Genomic DNA, 21428 nt, shown 5'->3' on the forward strand with positions numbered 1-21428 from the left:
AAACCAATCAACTTCTAAAATTATAATTAATATAAAAATATTTTCAACGACCTTTATAAAAATACTAATAAAATTATAATCAAAATCATTGGTTATTAAGCTTTCATTTAAACCCTTGGAAAATTAGTTTGGTGGTTAAAAAAATGTGAGTACTTTTTTTAATTTTTTGGGTTCAAATCTTGATTAATTGTTGTTTTTTTTTAATTTTCTAGGTTCAAAAAATTGTTGTTGAAAAACATTATTAAAATTTCTCTAAATATATCATGTAGATTTGAGGTTGTATCTTTAATTTTATAAAGAGGGAACTTAATATATCTTTAAAATATATCATGTAAATTTCTCTAAATATATCATGCACAATCTAAAAATAAACCGAGAAGATCCTTACCATAAAAAAAGCTATTATTCATGTTGTTGCTCTCTTATATTGTGCATGTATTGTTAATTTGTTATAGCTTAAAATTATATGTTATTTTCTTTTGTTAATATTATTGTTATTGTTATTTTTTCCAGTAGTTTATTTAATTATAAAAATATACAATTAAGTTTAATTTGATAATTGTGTAAGTTTTGATTTCTATTAATTTTTATTTCTCAATTATACATTGTGAAAAAAACTATTCTTATTGTGTATCTTAAAGTCCATTAAGCCTTTTATTGGAAAAAAATAATACAAAAAACAACTATTTATAAATTCCATTTTGAAAAGAACTTAGATGATCAAAATCAAAATATCCACCAAATTTTCATGGTTGTAAAAAATCATCTCATCTTTATCTTATTCCTTTGAAGATTTTTAAAAGTAAATGAATATTTTAAGAAATCTAGTTTGAATATTAGTATTGTTTGTATAGTAAATCAAAGGGTTAACTTTTGATCTACTTTTATATCATTTTTAGATATTAAATTTATTTTAAAATTTAATTATTAAAACTTAAACTGAATTGAACTTAATTTTGAGAGTTTAGAATAATCTATTAGTTTAATAATAAAATCATAAAAAAATATATATATATATATATATATATATATATATATTAATAATAATTTCCACGGCCTATAATAATCTTTATCTAACCAACAAGTCCGGTTAATGGACAGCCCATATGATGCAATGTAATAATAGCAAGCAAAAATATGATAATGAAGGGTTGTTTTTGTTTTTTTTTCAAAAGGAAGGAGGATGGATTCTCATTTCTTGGATCAAAATCATGAAGGAGAAGAATGAGATACTTATGGTGCTAAATTAGGTGTGATCTTTATGTGTTCTCATGTCTCATTCATGGAGCAACATTATCTTGCCGGCATTATTCATTACCGCGTTTTGTGCCGTCAATGGAATTTGATGATAATGATCCGCACATGCCTTAATGAGGTCAATTTTCTTATCTTTTTCATAATGAGAAAAGCAAAATATATCAATCATCATAAATAAATAAATAAAAATAACATTCACATGATGGCATATTTCTTGCTCTATCAACCCCCTCCGTCAATAAAAAATAATGTATTTAAAATTATAATTGTTAGATTTAAGGATTGACTAAAACATTTTTGGATTATTGAGCTATCAATTTAACACAAGTCTAAGATAATATTGTTTTATTTTTTTGATATAAGAATTCTTAGAGCCAACATGATTGGGATAATTGAGTGAAAGGTCAATCATGTATTATCAAGTTAATTTTTTTTTACTCAATTTAAAATATAATCTAGGTTAGATTCTGAGTTATAGATTTTTTTTTTCAAATTAATCCTTCAAAATATGGTTTAATATCTAAGTTTAATATCAACACATGTTTCATCTTTATATAATCTGTTGTTTGAATTTCTTTAACAGAAAAAAAACATGATAATTGATATCTAATGTTTGAATGTTGAACTTAAATGGGATGGCTTTTAAAGGGTTAAGATGATATCTTATACCAACATTTTGTGATAATTGATATGGTTGGCAGATCTTGCTTGCTTAATTAATCTTGTACTTTTGGTCCACTAAAAATAATGAAGAAAAAAGTACGAGGTTTTATTTCTTTTTTACATCTTGGAAAAAAATGGCCGAGCGTTTGATCCCAAGCCCATTTGGGTTATCTTTGAATGAAGAAAAGTGAAAAGGACCAGTACAATCCAATTAGGCCCAGCACATAATCCCAAGTTTAGCCAGCTTCTTCTGTCCTCTCCGGGTACGCTCCTAGACTTCTTTCTTGCTTAATATGGCTCTTCAACTAGTTTGTTTCTTTAGAAAACAAGCAAAATGAACTTGTGATTATAGTCTCGTGAGTAATAAATGAATCTATTCAAAATATAAACGAGATTGAAGATTAGAATAAAAAAAGAAACAGAATATACAAAATGATAAAACAACACCTGAATATGTTCAATATGTTAAAAATATACTACAAGAAATGAAAACAATAGAAAAAAAATAAATTTTAAAAGTTGACGCAAAACAGACTCATTTATGAATAGTTAAGTCTGAATCTAGGATCTAAAGTAAATGATATCCAATTGATCTAAAATGTTAGATACAATTCGATATCAATCCAAATAGACAAAATATAAAGTTTGAGCAAATTCCGATAAGTTTTGATATGCGACGTCAACTAATGATGTCCTAAAACCTAATATGTTTAAGGAACAAGTTGTTTGGTATTTTGATAGTGGTAATCAAATATCCATACATTTAATCTCCTTCTCCTTAGCATAAGAAGTATAAAACTAATGGATAAGCCTTTTTATGTCACTGTATCACAGTTTTCTATTTGGTGACTCTTTTAGTGAACTACTGTAGGCTTGAAGATTTTTTATTTTGATGCTTATTGGTTGGATCTTGTTCCCAATATTGAGTTGTGTCAACGAATCTAGGGTTGCCAGAGCATTAGTAAACTGATTCTTATCCTAGCTCATGTGAGTGAATTTTATCTCTTCGAACTCATTAGCTAACTTCAAGAGATAATCTTGATATAGCTTTGGCTTCTCATCTTTAGTTTGTTATTCTCCCTTCACTTGGTAGATAATTAGGAGTGAAACTTCATAAACATCAAGTTTCCTATTTTTTAGCTCTAAAGCAGCTCCTAGACCGATGATGCAATCTTCATACTAAGTAGATGATGCGACCTTAATAAAATAGGGTACTGTTTTTTTTCCAGGAAAATTATCACTGCTCTGGCCCTATTTTCTAATACATTCGCTGCTCCATCAAAGCACATGGTCTACTAGTCATTCATCTCACTGTCATCTTCAACTGTTAACATATCCTCATCGAGAAGGTTAAAATTCAGTGGCTTGTATCTTCCATAGTATGATTTGTCATATGGTCAGCAATCACGTTTTCTTTTACAACCTTCCTTATCATATAAATAATGTCATATTGTACTAACAACACTTGTCATCTTGCTATCCAGCTTAACCAGTAAGGCTTTTCACAAATGTATTTAAGTAAATCTAGTTTTGAGGTCATGTAGTACAACATGTATTGATTCGTGAACGTGAAGTATAAGGATGACGCCACGAAGCTAGTTGTTCTTCGATAAGTCCTTTTCAGTTCTATAGAGAACCATGGAAGGGCAATTATCTCACCAACACACATATACACACAAAGTGTGGCAAACAAGAAGTTTGATTAATTAGAAAATTATGTAACATTACATGTTTAGTTATGCCTTTATTTACACTAACTCTAGACTTAAAGAAACCCTAATGGACCTCACCTTAGGTGGTATTATATGAAGCCCACTTATAATTGACCTAAATAAATAATAATAATCCAAAGACTAAGAAGAAAATAATAAAATTTAATAAAAATCCAAAAATCACCATCTTAAATATGTTATAATCAGATTTTCACCCTTAAGAAGTCCCAAATAAACTAGGTGAAATCTGATCTGAATGTAGAATTAATTCTGAAGTCTTCTTTCCTTGTTTTAGCTAGGATGAATAAGGAATCTGATGCGAACCTCGTGATCACATGGTCACGCAACCCACACGCAAAGATACCAATTCCTAAAAAGCCAAGTAAATCAAGTTTGATAGGAGTGTGACACAAAGATAACTTGTACCTAGCCACTAGCATTATTAGAAACGGAGACCCCCACCCAACGAATATTGATTCGCGAACGAGAAGTATAAAGATGACGCCATGAAGACAGTTGTTTTTTGATAAGTCATTTTTTAGTTCTTTAGAGAACCATGGAAGAGAGATTATCTCACTAACACACACACACACAAAAATACAACAAACAAGAAGTTTTATTAATCTGAAATGTCTAACTAACATGTTATGCCTTTATTTATACTCACTCTAGACTTAAATAAACCATAATGGACCCCCCTTAGGTGGACTTATATGAAGCCCAAGTACAATTGATCCAAACAAGTAATAATAACCCAAAGACTAAGAAGAAAATAATAAAAATAATACAAATCCGAAAATTACTATCCTAAATATACTAAAATCAGATTTGTCATCATGAAGAAGTCCCAAATAGACAAGGAAATCTGATCTAAAGGTAGAATTTATTCTGAAGTCTTCTTTCCTTCTAGGATGAACAAGGAATCCTTGTAAGAAAATGATTTTGAAATATTTATGAATCCTTGCTACACATGGAAACTATGTTGCAACCCATTAAAGATCTTTGGATAACTAGGAGATTCCCAAAATAAGTTACTACATCCTTTTAGGAAAAGAATCCTAGCCAAATAGAAAGTTCACAAGTCAAAAGGAAGTAAATAACAAAACTCGTACAACCTCTATTGACCTGTGTTTGGATGCCTTTCTGAACTCCGATTGACTTGATATTTTAACCCAAGGTAGGACAACATGTCAGGAGACTCCACGTAAAATTTCAGCCCGATCCAATGGTTGGATTGAGATTTATGATGGTTGCCGTAAAACTGGATAGTTGCACATTTTACGTCAAAATCCGAATTTAATCTTGCCTGGGATCATATCAGAATCCTTGTAAGAAAAAGATTCTGAAACATTTATAAATCCTTGCCACATTTGAAAACTATGGTGTAGCCCATTAAAGATCTATGTAAAACTAGAAGATTCCTAAAACAAGCTGCCCCGTCGTTTTAGAAAAAAAAATCCTAGCCAAATCGAAAGTCTACAAGTCAAAAGAAGTAAATAACAAAATTCTTACAGCCTATGTTGACCAGTATTACGATGCATTGTTGAACTCCGATTGACCTAAAATTTTAGTCCAAGGTAGGACAATATGTCAGGATACTCCACATAAACTTTCAGCCTGATCCTACAGTTGGATTGAAAATTATGACTATTGCTGTAAAATTATATAGTTGCACATTTTACATTAAAATCTGAATTTGACGTTGCCTAGATCATATCATTCTTGGATCCTACCTGAAAATATAGTATTAATTAAACCCAAACTAGCCCTGGTTTAAAGCTAACAAAATAAAAATAAGTATAAGTCTTGTTCTATTGTGAGAAGAGAAGAAGAAAAGAAAACATTGTCGGTTTGATACAACATTTATTTTGATGCGAACCTCGTGATCTCAAGGTCACGCAACCCACACGCAAAGACATCAATTACTGGAAAGCCAAGTAAATCAAGTTTGATAGGAGTGCAACACAAAGATAACTTGTACGCAAGCACCAACACTATTGAAAATGAAAATCCCCACCCAATGAATATTGATTCACGAACAAGAGATATAAGGATGATGCCACGAAGCGAGTTGTTCTTCGATAAGTTGTTTTTAGTTATTTAAAGAATCATAGAAGAGAGATTATCTCGCCAACAACACACACACAAAGTGCGACAAATAAGAAGTTTTATTAATCTGAATTGTTTAACTTACATGTCTAGTTATGCCTTTATTTATACTGATTCTAAACTTAAATAAACCCTATTAGACCCCCTTAAGTTGACTTATATGAGACCCACTTACAATTGATCCAAATAAGTAATAATAACCTAAAGACTAAGAAGAAAATAATAAAAATCTGAAAATTACGATCCTAAATATGCTAGAATTAGATTTGCCACTATATTAAGAAGTTCCAAATGGATTAGGAAATATGATCTGAAGGTAGAATTAATTTTGAAGTCTTCTTTCATTGTTTTAGCTAAGATTAATAATGAATTCTTGTAAGAAAAGAATTCTAAAACATTTATGGATTCTTACCACACTTGAAAACTATGGTACAACTCATTAAAGATCTATGTAGAACTAGGAAATTCCCAAACAAGCTGCCATATCCTTTTAGGAGAAAAAATCCTAGCCAAATAGGAAGTCACAAGTCAAAAAGAAAGTGAATAACAAAATTCGTACAGCCTTTGTTGACCAGAAAATTTATCCCAAGGTATTAAAACATGTCAGGAGACTCCACGTAAACTTTTATCTCAATCCAACAGTCGGATTGAGAATTATGACTTTGTTGTAAAATTGGATAGTTACGCATTTTACATCAATATTCGAATCTGATTATTTTTTCATTGCCTGGATCGTATCACCTCTTTTGGAACAAGATCTGGTCAACTTCCTTACTTAATTAGGAGAAAAAATATATGACTTTCTGATACGGTTCATCTATGTTATACAACCCAAGTAAGGTCACATTCGGATTTTGGCGTAAAAAGCGTAATAGTCCAGGTTTACGGTAGCAATCATAATTCTCAATCCAACCGCTGGATTGGGCTAATATTTTATGTGGACTCTTCAAACATGTTTTCCTACCTTGGGTTAAAAATTCAGATCAATCAGATTTCAGGAAGGCACAACAATACTGGTCAACAAAGGCTGTATGAATTTTGTTATTTATTTCCATTTAACTTGTGGACTTTCTATTTGATTAAGATTCTTTTCCTACAAGGATGTGACAGTTGGTTTTGGAAATTTTCTAGTTCCATAAGAATCTTTAATGAGCTGTAATATAATCTACAAGTGTGACAATAATTTACTAATATTTCAAAATCCTTTTCTTATAAAGATTCCTTATTTATCCTAGCTACACAAGGAAAGAAGGGTTAGTGGTATTTAATGACAAATTAGTTATTTTTATTATTTTCTTTCATGTTTGGGCTTAATTAAAACTTTGTTTTGAGCTAGGATCCAAAGCTTATTTGGATCAGGTTATGAGCTTTTCAGTTTAGGGTTTTTGGATCAGTTTTGTATGGGGTCAGTTTAGGCCATAAGGGTAGATCCATTAGGATTACTTTTAAGAACTATTTAAACACATGTAACCTAAATTTCGGCAACTTTGATGATTATTACTTTTGAATTTTTCAGTTTTAACGTGTGAGAGTGATTCTTACATTCTTCAGTTCTTAAACAAACTGAAATCTGACTTATCGAAGATTAACTGGTTTCGTGACGTCATTCAACTCATTCCAATAGTGTTAATGTCTTGGGGCAAGTTTCTATTATGTCAACCTTCTATCAGACCTATTTATACTTTCTAGGATCATATCTCAATCTTGATTGTGGGTTATGTGACCACGTGATCACGAGGTTCGCATTAGTTGGAATCAAAGTATCTGATATAGCACGAATGTACCTCTAACAAAATATACAATACAGACTGATTATTTTGATGAGAAAGTTTTTGTTCTTTCTTTCTTTTTTGTTTATAGGAAAAGTCCAATTCATTTTGACCAAAAGAAAACATAAAAAGTCTTATTTTAGACACTCATGCACAGTTCAAAGAATAAAAAAAAAGAAAAGAAAAAGACTTTGTGCTAATTCTGAGATCATAAAATTGGAGGATGATCAAATTTTCCACAGATCAACATGGTCTGGCATCAGATATGTACAATTTGAAACCTATAGCTACAGAATAGAGACAACCAAATATTCTATTGCAAGACAGAGAACAGTCCCATAAAACTTACGCCCAAGTTGATGCCTTTGAGGTGCGCTGGTTTATTCCAAGAATAATCACAATTACAGTCACATCATCATGGTATTTTCTCCTCCTACCTGCTGGAATATTCATCAATTCTTCCATGCTGAAACCTGCAATAGCAATGCTAAATTGTTAAGGAATTTATAATGAATAAATTGGAAAAAGGAGGACATATGTGGTATCAAGGAATTTACCTGCACAATCAGCAGCTCTCCCTACAAGCTGCTCTAGTAGAAACTTTGCTGGATCACCATTGGGGTTGCTCATGATGTAAGAATGCACAAGCTTTACTGCCTCATCATTAGTGAAGAAATCAAACAAACCATCGCTGCCAACGATAACAAAGTGATCTGATTTTGATATCCTATGCACATTCAGCGATGGTTCAGTAGAAATGTATGGAGGGCTTATGAGGTTACGAACTCGAAGAATACCCATCAGTGCATCATTTAGGTTTTTCTGCATGAAAAAGAATATGCAAACATTACAAATAGAGTAAGAATTTCAGGTACATGTACCATGGTTCTTTTGGAATGTCATTGCTAACTTGATTATGGAGATAGATTGGATGAATATCTTACAAACCTTTTTTAAGTATCCAACTCCTAAGGCTCGAGTGACCTTCAGTTTTCCCTTAACTTTTCCACCTGCAATCACTGCTGGGTCATCGGGATGATCAGACAACACTCTACTTCTTTCAAGTTCATTATCTACAGTGTGAGAATCAGTGAGCTGGATAGGTTTTATTCGCCCAAAACCCTTCATATTGCTGCCCTCATCGTATGTTGCCAATACAGCTCTGCTATCACCCAGATTAAGCGTATACAAATCCATCCCATGAAGAAGACCGACCAAGACACATGAACCAACAGATACTAAATCAGGGCGATCCTCCATTTCCTGCTCTACCATGTACAAGAAATCATTCTCAGCCTGACTAAGGGCACGCTGAAGGCTATCTAGCATCCCCTGTCTAAATGAATCAGATGAATCATGAACTAGAGCATTATTAATGGACTTTTTTATACTTGAATTGTTCTTATCAAAAGTTCCTGTCGGTGGTTTCTCTACATGACTATTATTAGCTCCCTTGAAAGCATGTTGAAAGGGACCATGCGGATAGAAAACATTTGAAGCTCCGGTAACATCCTGCTTCAAGTCACAATCTAATAATCTAGTCTGATGTATGATGTTCTCATATAATGTCCCAGCCAGAAAATCAGCTGCATCTCTTCCATTGAAGCCATCATAGATTGCGCAAAAGAGCCAGCCATTTTCTTCAGAACAGACAGCTTGAACCCTGTCTTCACCAGCAGCTCCACCTGCCACTTGAACTTCCATTGCATTAAGAAAACCTTCATTTCTAGAAGGAGCACTCATGGATCTAAATGAACAAGAATCATATTCAGGTGGACTTGGGGTGGGTGGACTACAACTTAGGTTTGATATAGTGCTTTGAAGAGAAGATGATAATACATCCAACCTTGAAAGAGTTGGTGATGAAGGAATCCTACGAAATGAATTAGGGGAATCCCAGGTGGGAAGTATTTCTGCCCCTATTACACCATTGCAGATATTTGTGTTGGCCAATGTGGCATTCGCACTTAAGGCAGCACCAGACAAGCGAGAGAAGCTGCTATTCTTAGGGATTTTTCCAGGAAGACTTTCAAATCCACTAGGAACCATGCAAGAGCAACCGTTATGGGCATTGCATTCATAACCAAAACTGATCTTGAATTCTCCTTCAGGATTAACTGTATTTTCTCCTAGCATTATTTTTCAATGAAATAAGGAAAGCACCTGCAATTAATCTCTCAATATAGAACATCAAGATGTAAAATTTTACAAATTAATCAAAATTAAGAGATTAACACACGCATGCTAATGACTATAACACATCATAAATCATAAATAAGAATCAGCCACCGGATACTAGAGATCCTTAGAACAGCTTGGGTTCAAAACTTATAATAGGGACGAGAGATCCTTTCAGAAAGCTATGTAAATCTTAAAAGAACACCTTGGGTCCATTTGCTCGTCAAGAGATTGTCAGAATCAATCAAGTTTTACCCCCCATGTTAGAATTGTCTCCCAAAGACGATGATTGCAAGGTAATATTAGGCAACTTGAAAAGGGATCCTAAAAGCACTTAGACATAGCTTATACATCCAAATTTCAACCCTATTTTATGCAACTGGTAAAACCATTCAATAGCTTTTTCTTAGATTTTAAGCATCTAAGTTCAATAAGCATCAGAAGATTCAATCAAAATATATCATGTCTATCAAGAAACTCTGAATTTGTTCAGTAATCATGATCCATATTTGTACTTGGCATTCCATGGATTTCATATATTCCTCGAAAGATTTTATTGTCTATATTGAATTAACTTCTGAAGTTGGCTGACAAGAAAGCACCGTTAAAGACTAGATAGATGATTACTTCAACAAAGAAAAAGCCAAAATCTCCAAATCAAGAAACAGACACCAAATTAAACAAGAAAACAAGAAAAACATTCAAGTATTCAAGAAAACACCGATGGTATCAAAACAGTAAGCCAAATCCATACAGCAAACAAAATTCAAACGAAAAACAGAACATACAGAGCTAAAAAATGAATTCCCACCTCAGTAGTTTGGCCCAAAACAAGGGACCAGACAGAGAATGTAAGCTTGTTGTGTCTCTTAAGTGAAAAGGTGTGGATAAAAGGGCAAGAAGTACTAGAAATAGGCAAGGCAAGATATCTAAGAGAGAAAGATATAGAAGGAAAGATTATATTTTAGGTGGTGGAGAATATATATATATACATAAAGGAAAACAAGAAGAACTTTCTTTTCTTTTGCTTGGTTCACGTTAACCAGTAATTCCCTTATGAGTTCTATTTGAACTCTCTTCTCGCTATCTCCTCCGAACTCCAAGCTCCAAACTATATTTTAGTCCCTAAGATTTTCAAAATATTGAACTTAGATTCCTACAGTTTACTTTAACTTTTTCCAATTTCAATTCTTTTGTTTCCAAAAAGTTTCAGCCCCCATTTTTTTCTCTCACTTTTCATGTTTTTCTTTTATCTTTTTCTTCTAGGCCACCATACATATGATAATATCCAATAAAGAATGCTTTAAAATTTTCAAAAGAAAAATTACTTTGGCCCTCCCAAAATTTTAAATGCAAGTTCACTTTCTCTTTGTAGTTTTTAGAGAATTATATTTTATATCATACTATTTATATTAGTTGATAATCCTTTATATATTGAGTCAAAATTTAATAAAAAAAACAACCTTATATATAAAGTGTAATTTCTAAAATTAACAAAAGTGAAAGTGAAATTTGGTTCAAATCTTATAAAAAATAAGAGTAATTTTTCATTTACAAAAATTAATTTAAAAGGTGTTGCTTGCCCATAATTAGCTTTATTGAGCCATTACAGTATTTGTGGAAAAAAAATGAAAATTCTTGGAAACATCAATTCTTTGCATTAGAGTTGATCCCAAAGTTTAAGAGTTTAAGTGGATTAGGATGGATTATAGGGACGAAAATTTAGTAATACCTCTCTATGCATTTTCTTTTATATGAATAATGGTATTGTAGTTGGTGTGTTGTGTTGTGTTGTTGATTATTATTAAATATAATTTTTTTATTTGTAACTGATATATTTAGATGAATTTATGTGTATTTTGATTAAATCTTCGAGCTCTTATACCCATGCCCATGGAAATTTCTAACACAAGAACAAGGGGTAAATCACTGGTGTTTACAATAGGGGCCATAACCGCAAGAAAATGTAGCTAAAGAGATTCAAATCCTGAACTTAAATCTTAAGCCCCAAGACCTTTATCATTAGTCCAACCTCTGCTAAGTTGACTTGAAACCTTTTAAATTGTTCCCTGACTTGAATTAAGTGTTAAAAAATTAATTTAAAAATTAATATAATTTAACTTGATAAATCAATCTTTAACTTGATTTAAAATTTGACTTTTTTCTATTTTGAACACAAGATAAAATATCTCCTTGAAGTTACCATAAAATGATAGGCATATCTTTTTGGGTATTTAAAAAAAAAAAATTAAGAAAGAAAGAAAGAAACTTTTTTATGTGGGAGTTCATTATAAAACTAACAGTAATATTAAGGAGCTGATTTTGTTTATTATGAAGGAATACTTCAATTTTTTTAATTTAAAATTTTGAACCAAGACCACCATGCTGACACGGGAGGGTGTTATTAAGATTGTTTTAAAAACAAAAAAGACATATGGTAGGGACTGGGCACCGGAGAAGATGACCCATCAATAGACCAGAGCCCCAAAGTGGATGTTTATATGTGCGGACCGCAAAAGGTACATGAAGTCCACTAGTTCGCCTGCTTCTTGACTACACACGTGTGTTCCTATAAAGAGTGAATTTTGAACCACAGGACCAAGCATTTATGGATTGCTTATTTTCCATGCATTTGGCGTCCAGACTGGATATTTAAATGGCACTGGATACGTACTTTTTTATAGAGGGCGATAAGGAGCAACCAGCGCTTATTCGTTTGACAGCAGAGGTCATGCCGAAATATGAAGGGTAGAACTAATGGCTGCTGTTTTTTAGTGATCAAGCTGATGGAGGACTGTTATCTAAGGCTGTTTTAACAAAAGAATCACATAATAAGACACAGATTTGGGGTGGAAAGGACAGTTGTTTTGAAACCACACACTCACACACAGAAGAAATGTTTTTCAATCAGCTTTAGCCAGAAATCTACCGGGCAAATCGAGTCTCAGCCAAGACAACAATTGTTGAATCAACTCTGGCTGCTAATATACGTCTACTTTGCCAAATGCTGAAATTATTTATTGTTTGAAAAGCTCTAAAATCTCAAACTAATATTGAATAAATATATATAAAAATAAATAAACAAATCATATAAAAGTAGATGCGATTCAACAATTTAGATCACTTTATATACGAAGACAATAATAAATTTAATTAAACAATGAAATAAAAAAAAAAATTATAAGATGTTGTATAAAATTCTAATGTGCAGGGATGAGTACCGATGCAAATTATAAGCTGTACCGTTTTAATAACTTTGCTCCGTACTTGAGTTGATTTTCAATTGTTTTGCCCGCCCAAACACATTACAAAAGAATCAAAATTTTGTTTTTTTTCACGTGTAGACAGAAACCCCAACCGACAACACAACACATCATTTTCCACTGCGGCTACACTCCACTCCACTCCACTCCCGCCCCGCTCCCTCTTCATTTTTATTAAACCTCAACTAAACAAAACAAACGAAAAACATGTAAAAAATAATAATCTCCTACAAACTTGTTTTTTAAAAACACACAAAAATTCCGATTCTTCGATACTTAAACAAATCCAATCAATGGCCAACTCCGATTCTTCCACCGCTACCACTTCCTATCGCTCCTGTACACACCACACAACTTCTTTCTCCTCTCCTCTCTCTGTGTCTCCGATTTGATGTCGTGTTTGTGTTTTTTTTTGTTTGCGAAGCCTGATAATTTTATTTTTTTGGCAAGAAGAAAGAAAACACAGTTCCGATTGGTTCAAAAGATCGCTGTAATGTTTCCTATTATCTATATTTCATTCTAACATTTTGCTGCCTACAACTGTTGTAATTGCCCACATTTTTTAAAAATTATTAGGAATTTAAATGAATCCAGGGTGATCTTCTTAACAGAATCCAAGGCTTAAAGCAGGTTAATTTTCTTCTTTTCTTTTTTACATATTTACTTGTATTTTCTTTTCTCCAGTTTTTTTATTTTATTTTGTAACAGGATTTGCAAAGTTGGAGATCGAAGCTGGACACTCAAGTCAAAAAGGTCCATTTCGTGATGTAAGTCATTTTATATTATTTATTTATTCATTCTGCAATTTTTTTCCCATCTAATAGAACGGCAGAGATACACACTTTTACATGTGTTTGATAATGCGGGTGAAACTGCTTTTTCTACGTGGTTTTGGTTAGATGTTTTGATTTAAGATGTCGAATCCATCTAAAAATACCAAAAAAGACACTTATTTGATGCGTTTTTCAGATGAAAATCACTTTGAAAGCAACATCCAAACCGCAATGCCAAAACGGCGGGACTGTTTATCATTTTTTTTTTCTTCCTTTTCTTGCCGAATTAGATAGAAAAAAAAATTGCTTAGATTTTGGTGGAACTAAAAATAATAAAATCTTGGAGATCGAGAATGTGCTTGGAAAGATTTTGTGTGAAATCATCTGGGAAATGTTGATGTGGCAACAGAATAAGTGCCAAGGCGGCTTTGCAGCAAGCAATGTTACCCTGCAATTTTTAAGGACAACATGCAGTTTGCTCAATTTTAGCACTGTGTCAACAGATCATTAGTCCAACATGCGTGTTTTTTGCATTCAATCGTTGTTTGAGTCTCTTGTTCTTCTTTTTATTTTATCCTCTAGAATGGAATTTGTAGATTAAAAAAATGTCTTTTTAGTAGTGCATGTATTTCAACTCCAACCCTTACATCTGACCTGAGTGTTCCAAGCATACAGGAAAAGTAATAAAGTGCAAGGAATGTCAGTTTTTAAAATATGCCCCACAACGTTTCTAGGAATGAACCGGAAACCATATCATAATTTGTGGTAATTGTTAGTCTGAAATTTTATACTAAATTTTATAATTGAAAACACACAATTTAGCCATTTTTGCTTTAGCAACTCCCTACCTTCACGTAGTTTTACAAAATTTGACTAGATGAATATTTTAGTTGAAGCATTTTACTGATTACATGTATTCTATATCTCTATCCAATTTATGAGCACCTTAGTAGTTTATTCTAATTAGTTGGCATGAGATGCAATTTCAGTTGAATTCAAGACTCTAATGCAAATCTTTCTTGCCTCATTCAGGAGTTATCGGAATTGAAGAAGTCATTGAATGTTGAGGTCGATCAACTTTCGTAAGGTAACTGCTGCCTAAGTAATACTGATGCTGTTTTCTTTTGGTTATTATTTTTTCTTAACATCTGTCTGAATCAAAATCAGGGAATTTCAAGAACTGAAGAACACACTGCAGCAGCAACAAGAAGATGTTACAGCCAGCCTACGGAATTTAGGGTAAAGGTTTCTTTGAAAATTTTCTTCATGTGACTTGTGCATATGATTTGTTGGCTAACTTGGAAGATGCTTTTAGAAATAAATATAAAGCCCGTGGTTGATGATTAATGAAACTTTTGCAGCTTCAAGACAGCACAGGTGATGCTAAAAGAGGCTCAAGAACCCATGCTTGATGTAGAAGACCAGGAAGTACACGCTTCAGTTGAAGAGGTTATTGAGAAAAGAGATGATGAAAACTAGGATGTTTTGTTATGGAGCGAGTATTTCCTGTACTTTAGCTCTACTGGAGATGAGAGTATCAATCAATTTGCTTTCCTGGCGCTTTCTCTGGTGGCTTGGAGTCAAACTTTGCAACTACGTACTTAGCTTTCCAGTACAAGGCATAAACTTTTTTCTGAAATATATGTTAATTGGCATTTGCATATCTTTTTTGAAGCACCGTTCTCCATATATTTGAATATTTATCGTCTAGTGGAAGCCCGGTATAAAGTAATTATTTAGACATCTCTTTCTTTGTTCTTTTTTTTTAACGTGCGTGCTGGCACTTTTATAGATTGTTTGGTATTGTGGTTCTTATGACCTTCAAGTGCTTTAAAAAAATGTTTTTTTTTTTTTATTTTGAAAAAAAAATTTAAATTGATGCCTTTTTATATGTTTTTGGGATAAAATGTATTCTGAGAAACACACTACATTTTCAACAACTTGGGCGATAAGATTGCCTATTGACGTTCATGTGTTGGCTCATAGTTTTTCTTCTCCGTTGTCTCTTGGATTGGCATTGCAGTAGTGTTGAGTCCCCACATAGAGCTTTATGTTTGTGGAAATTTCTTTGATATGGCTGGTAAGGGACTAGTAGGCAATTGGTTTTTACCATCTAGTAGGTTTATTATGGCTATTTTTGTGTCCATGATCTGTGGAGACACAGGAAAATGAGGCCATCACAGAGGATTACTAGTCAGGCAATCATAAATTCACAGCTTCCTTTAATCCCTCTTTTAATAATTGCCATTGATATGCATACCCTATATTTGGCTTTGGATAAGGAAATTAAATTAGGATGAATATCATTTGCTTCTTTAAAAGGGACGCTCTTGAGATCATTTTTTCTATTCTTTTCTTAAGAATTTAAATTTCAACCGTTTGTTTCATTTTTATTTGCTTGAAGAATAAAGAAGCATCTTCACATACTGTTTAAACAAGAGATGTAATTGATGCACCACTTTCCTGATTATATGATAACTAGCTTTGATACCCAAGCGATGCCGTTGGTTTATTTTTTTTTGTATAAAAAATATTAAAAAAAATAAAAAATTTAAAAATCTTGGGTTTTTTCTGCAAAGTTATACCCAAAAATCTTGGGTTTGGCTGCAACGCCTGACCCAAGAGTAATATTTATAATATTAATAATAAAATTTAAACTTGCATTGATCCAAGTTTAAGTGAGCATGATTGTAACACTGGACCAAGAATATTGGATATGGGTCTGGCTATAAGGTCATGTCATAAAAGTGTAATAAATTAAATAGATTAATTAAAAAAAACAAAGAAAAAAAATCATCAAAAAGAAAAAACTAATGAAGAAAAAGAAAACGAAATTGAATTAATTGGGTTAACCCTTTAAACCAGGTTATCCCGTAAAACCTACGGTGAACGTTTCATCTATGATTCAAGTATGGAACACAATGCGAGAGTGAACGTGCTGATTAATAACTTAGAATGGAGAATTCCTATCACTCATGCTATTGGCTGGCACCCCATTATAGAAGCTATTCCTTCCACATCTACTCCTAAGGGGCAAAAGGATGAGATTGTTTGGTTGGATTCGCCAAATCAGAGTTTCTCGGTCAAAGTAGCTTGGGAACAACTAAGAATTCATCATCAAATGGTTGATTGGCATGACATCGTGTGGTTCAAGAATATTGTCCCAAGACATGCATTTCTTCTTTGGGTGGCTATCCAACGAAAACTCTCAACGCATGATAGACTTCATCGGTTTGGTATTCATGGTCCCAATAGGTGCTCACTCTGTCTCTGCAATAATGAAGATCACAACCACTTGTTCTTTGAATGCTCCTTTACAAAGGCATTATGGTGGAATGTTTGTGACAGATGCGACATTCCAAGAATGACAAAAAGCTTGGATGAATGGATTCGATTGGCCACTGTCTCTTGGCATGACAAAAGTTTCGTCAACTTTTCTCGTAAACTGGGTTTCGCAGCTACAGTGTATTGTATCTGGCAAGAACGGAACGCAAGGATCTTTGCAGATGTGTCTAAAGCTTCGAATTTGGTTTTTGATCAAATCGAATGTATCATTCGCGATAAGCTTGTTTTAATGAGGAATGTTCAACAAACAGATGAAAATATAAGGATCCAAAGACTTTGGAGGGTCAATAACATGGACTCTTAATTTGATGTTTAGCTGGATGTTTTTGTACCCCTAACATATCTAGTTGGTCTAAGTTTTGTTTGGTTATGTGGCTAGCCTGTAGCCATTTGTTGGTTTTCGTTTCTGTCCACATTGTAAATCTTGGGTATGCCCATTATATTCTTTGTATCATTTTCTTTTAATACATAAGTCAGCTTACCAAAAAAAAGGTTATCCCGTAAAACCTGAGATTTGCGTCATGAAAGTTTGATAACTAAATAGAAAAAAAAATGATTGGTTTACCTAGAATTAACCGAGTTAACCCATCAAACCAAGTTAACCCGTCAAGCTCAGGATACGTGTCATGAAAGTCTGATAATTAAATAAAAAGAAATATTAACTTTAATAAACTAAAAACTAAAAAAATAACTCGTCAAATCAGGTTAACCTATTAAACCCAAGATTTTGTATCATGAAAATATGATAATTAAATAAAAAAAAATTAACATTAACAAACTAAATCAAACAAAAAAAATTCATTAAAAAAAAATAAAAAGAAAAAAACAGTCATATAATATAATACAATATAATAATAATTATAATGAAAAAAACGTGGGGAAAGCTAAAAGCTAAATTCTCAAACCAACTCAATTATTAAAAAAATAAATTTACAAAGATAATTTAAAAAATAAACATGTGGGGAAAATACTACAACCAAACAAAAATCATGTAAGGGAAACACTGTAGTAATCCATAGTGTTTTTTTTTTTTAAAAAAAAAAAGCTACAAAAGCTAAGTTTTCAACCGCTTAATATATAAAAAAACCGAGGAGATCCCTCGTGTATGAAAGTATGATAAACTAATTAAAAAAAATTCACATTAACAAACTAACTTAAACAAAAAAAATTCATTAAAAGAAAAAAAAAACACAAAGAAAAAAGCAAAAAAAAAAAAAACCAATGGGGCAAAACAAAAAAAAAAAAAGAAAAAAAGTCAAGTGTTTCATTATGTGCACATTTATACATTATATGTAAAAAAAAGAAGAAACAAAAGCAAGGAAAAAAAAAAAACAAAGCTGCTACAGTGAAAAACCCACGCATTAAAAAAAAACATGTAAATTTTTTTAAAAAAACTGCTAGTAAAAAACCCACGCGTTAAAAAAAATACAAGTAAAAAAAAAAGCGCCTATAGTGAAAAAAAAGCATTTAAAAAAAAACAAAAGCAAAAGCAAAAAAAAAAAATGGAAAAAAAACTGCTGCTCCCGAGGAAAAAAAACCAAAAACCAAAAAAAAATGCAAGAAAAAAAAAAGCTTAAATAAGTAAAAGGCGTGGGGAAGCTACTGTAGGCTTCCCACCTGCCTTTAGTATATTATACTTAATACTGAAAGTAGCCCTTCTCTATTAGGCAACATTTTGTATTATGTTGAGCGCGCCTGCTGCTGGGTGGGCCAAGCGGCTCAAACCCACAAGCGGAGCCGTGAAAAAGTTTTTAGGGTAAGATTAGAAAAATTTTTTTCAAGTGGGCAAAAACTTAAAATTTTAATAGTTTTGACTTGAAAATTTAAAATTATTCTTTTTATAGGGATATAATATTAATTTTTTTAGATGCTTGGACCTAACCTCCAACCCTGGATGAGCTTAGCCTTTTGCTCTCTTCTTTTCCTTTTTTCTTATTTTTTACACTTCACAATTTTTTTTCTCAATACGAGTCAAACAAGATCAAATTCGGATTTTAATATTAAAATTTTCATATTATTTAATTTTATGTTATTGAGCATAACTTCAGAATCAAATTGTCTGGATCGAGTTTACCAAAAGATTCTAGAGGTATTTTTTTATATTGAAATAAATACTTTAGCGTGAATCATTAGTTTTAGGAAAGACTTGTGATATATGTCAGGACAGACTGTAAAAATTTTGTTATTTACTTCTTTTTAAATTTGTGAACTTTCTATTTGGTAAGTTGCGGAAGAATCTTTTTTTACAAGGATACGAACAGCTCTGTTTTGAAAGTTTTTGTTAGTTTTACAAGGATTCTTTAATGGACTAGAATATAATTCCCAACTGGGGCAAGGATTAATTAATGTTTCAAAAAAAATTTCTTTATTTATCCTAAACTAAACAAAAAAAGGTGATGCGAAATCTCGTGATCACGTGGTCACCCACCCACAATCAAAATTGAGATCTAAATCTCGGAAAACCCGAAATAGGTCTGATAGGAGTATGACACAATGTGATGCGAAACCTCGTGATCACGTGGTCACGCAACCCGACACACAAAGAGAAATCAATTCCCGGAGAAGCCAAGTAAACCAGGTTTTTAAAGAGTGTGTGACACAAAGATAAGTTATACCTAGGCACCAGCACTATTGAAAACAGAGACCCCCACCCAATGAATATTGATTCGCAAACGAGAAGTATAAGGATGATGCCACGAAGACAGTTGTTCTTCGATAAGTCATTTTCAGTTCTTCAGAGGAACCATGGAATGAAGATTATCTCTCAAACCAACACACACGCAACACAAAGTGCGGCAAACACAAAAGTTTTATTAATATGAATTGTCCCCTTACATGTGCTGGTTATGCCTTGTATTTATAATGACATACAAACTAAAATAAACCCTAATGGACCCCTTATGTGAACTTATATGATGTCACTTACCAATTAAACCCAAATAAATATAAATAAACCCTAAACCAAGAAGAAAATAACAATAAAATAAATAAATCCAAATTAATATCCTAAATATGATAGGACACCAGATTTGTAGCCCTTTAGAAGTCCTATATAAGCTAGGAGAATTCAAATCTGAAAGGTAAAATTAGTTTTTAAAATCTTATTTCCTTTTTGTATAGCTAGGATGAATAAGGATCCTTGTAAGAAAAGGATTCTGAAACATTTATGAATCCTGTTGCCACACTTAGAAAACTATGTTTTGCAGCAAAATTCATTTAAAGATCTTTTGTAGAATTAGGAGATTCCCAAAATAAGCTGCGCGCATCCTTTTAGGAAAATAATCTTAGCCAAATAGAAAGTCCACAAGTCAAAAGAAAAGTAAATGACAAAAACCCGTACAACCTTTGTTGACCCCGTGTTTGGATGCCTTTCCGAACTCCGATTGACATGATATTTTAACCCAAGGTATGAAAACATGTCAGGAGCCTCCATGTAAAATTTCAGCCTGATCCAATGGTAGGATTGAGAATTATGACTATTTTCCATAAAACTGAACTGGATAGTTGCGCGATTTTTACGTTAAAATTCGAATTTGGACCTTGCCTTGATCATATCACAATTGGAAACCAGCCCCAAGGCACCAACACTATTGAAACCAACGTGAGTAGGAATGACGCCATGAAGCCACTTAATCTTTGATAAGTCATATTCAATTCGTTCAAGAATTGAAGAATGCAAGAATCACTCTTTTTTTTTGGTAAGCTGACTTATGCAAGAATCGCTCTCACACGTTAAAACTGAAAAATTCAAAATAATAATCATCAAAGCTCCTAGATAACCCAAATATAGCAGAAAAAAAATAGCTGGACAAAACTAAACAGAAAAGACATGTTTGGAAACTCGAGGCAAATCTAACCTTCTACATAATTTTTACGTAACAGGATTTGAAACCCCAAACCAAATGATCTCGAAAATGACCTCAAACTCTATATTTAGTATTACAATACCATGACAACACTGAATATCAATTTATAGGTCCTTCTCTTATGGCTAGGTATCCAAACCTGATTCGAAGACTGGTTTGTTTTATGGTTTCACACCAATAGTAGTGTTTCTGCGGCAGAATTGAACTCAAATTAAAAACCTCAAGAAAAAAACATCAAAATAAGTCCAAATTTGACATATGATTGCGTTCTCTCACCCCCAAATATACTGAACATGAAGTTGTGGTTGATTCTGAGATTGTAATGGTTATGGTTCCCGGCCTCACAATTTGCTTTCTTTTGGTTCTTTGGGAACTGAAATCAACAAATCAAATTCAATAGCTCTTGCAGCGCACTCTAAAATATAATTTCTAGACTCAAGAATCAATTGAATATAGTGAAAAACAAAGCAAAACAAAACTACGATTGTGATTT

At 32.5% G+C, this 21428-nt stretch overlaps 1 protein-coding gene across 3 annotated transcripts; it reads right to left on the bottom strand.

Annotated features, from left to right (window-relative positions):
- Positions 1-1972: 1972 nt before the first annotated feature.
- Positions 1973-10740, bottom strand: LOC118039447 (probable protein phosphatase 2C 40). Of its 3 annotated transcripts, none has more exons than XM_073411134.1 (5): positions 10500-10740; positions 8459-9673; positions 8068-8332; positions 7860-7983; positions 1973-2236 (listed from the first exon to the last, which is right to left on the bottom strand). In XM_073411134.1, exons 2-5 carry the CDS (start codon positions 9644-9646, stop codon positions 2209-2211), a joined length of 1605 nt encoding a protein of 534 aa, XP_073267235.1. In that variant the 5' UTR covers positions 9647-9673; positions 10500-10740; the 3' UTR covers positions 1973-2208. The 3 variants fall into 3 exon arrangements, with proteins under 3 accessions (XP_073267235.1, XP_073267236.1, XP_034902039.2); XM_073411135.1 differs by having other exon boundaries at positions 2224-2293; positions 8459-9639; XM_035046148.2 differs by having other exon boundaries at positions 2224-2293.
- Positions 10741-21428: the final 10688 nt, after the last annotated feature.

The sequence above is a fragment of the Populus alba genome, chromosome 8, assembly GCF_005239225.2.
Source record: "Populus alba chromosome 8, ASM523922v2, whole genome shotgun sequence".
In the NCBI taxonomy this organism is placed as follows: Eukaryota; Viridiplantae; Streptophyta; class Magnoliopsida; order Malpighiales; family Salicaceae; genus Populus; species Populus alba.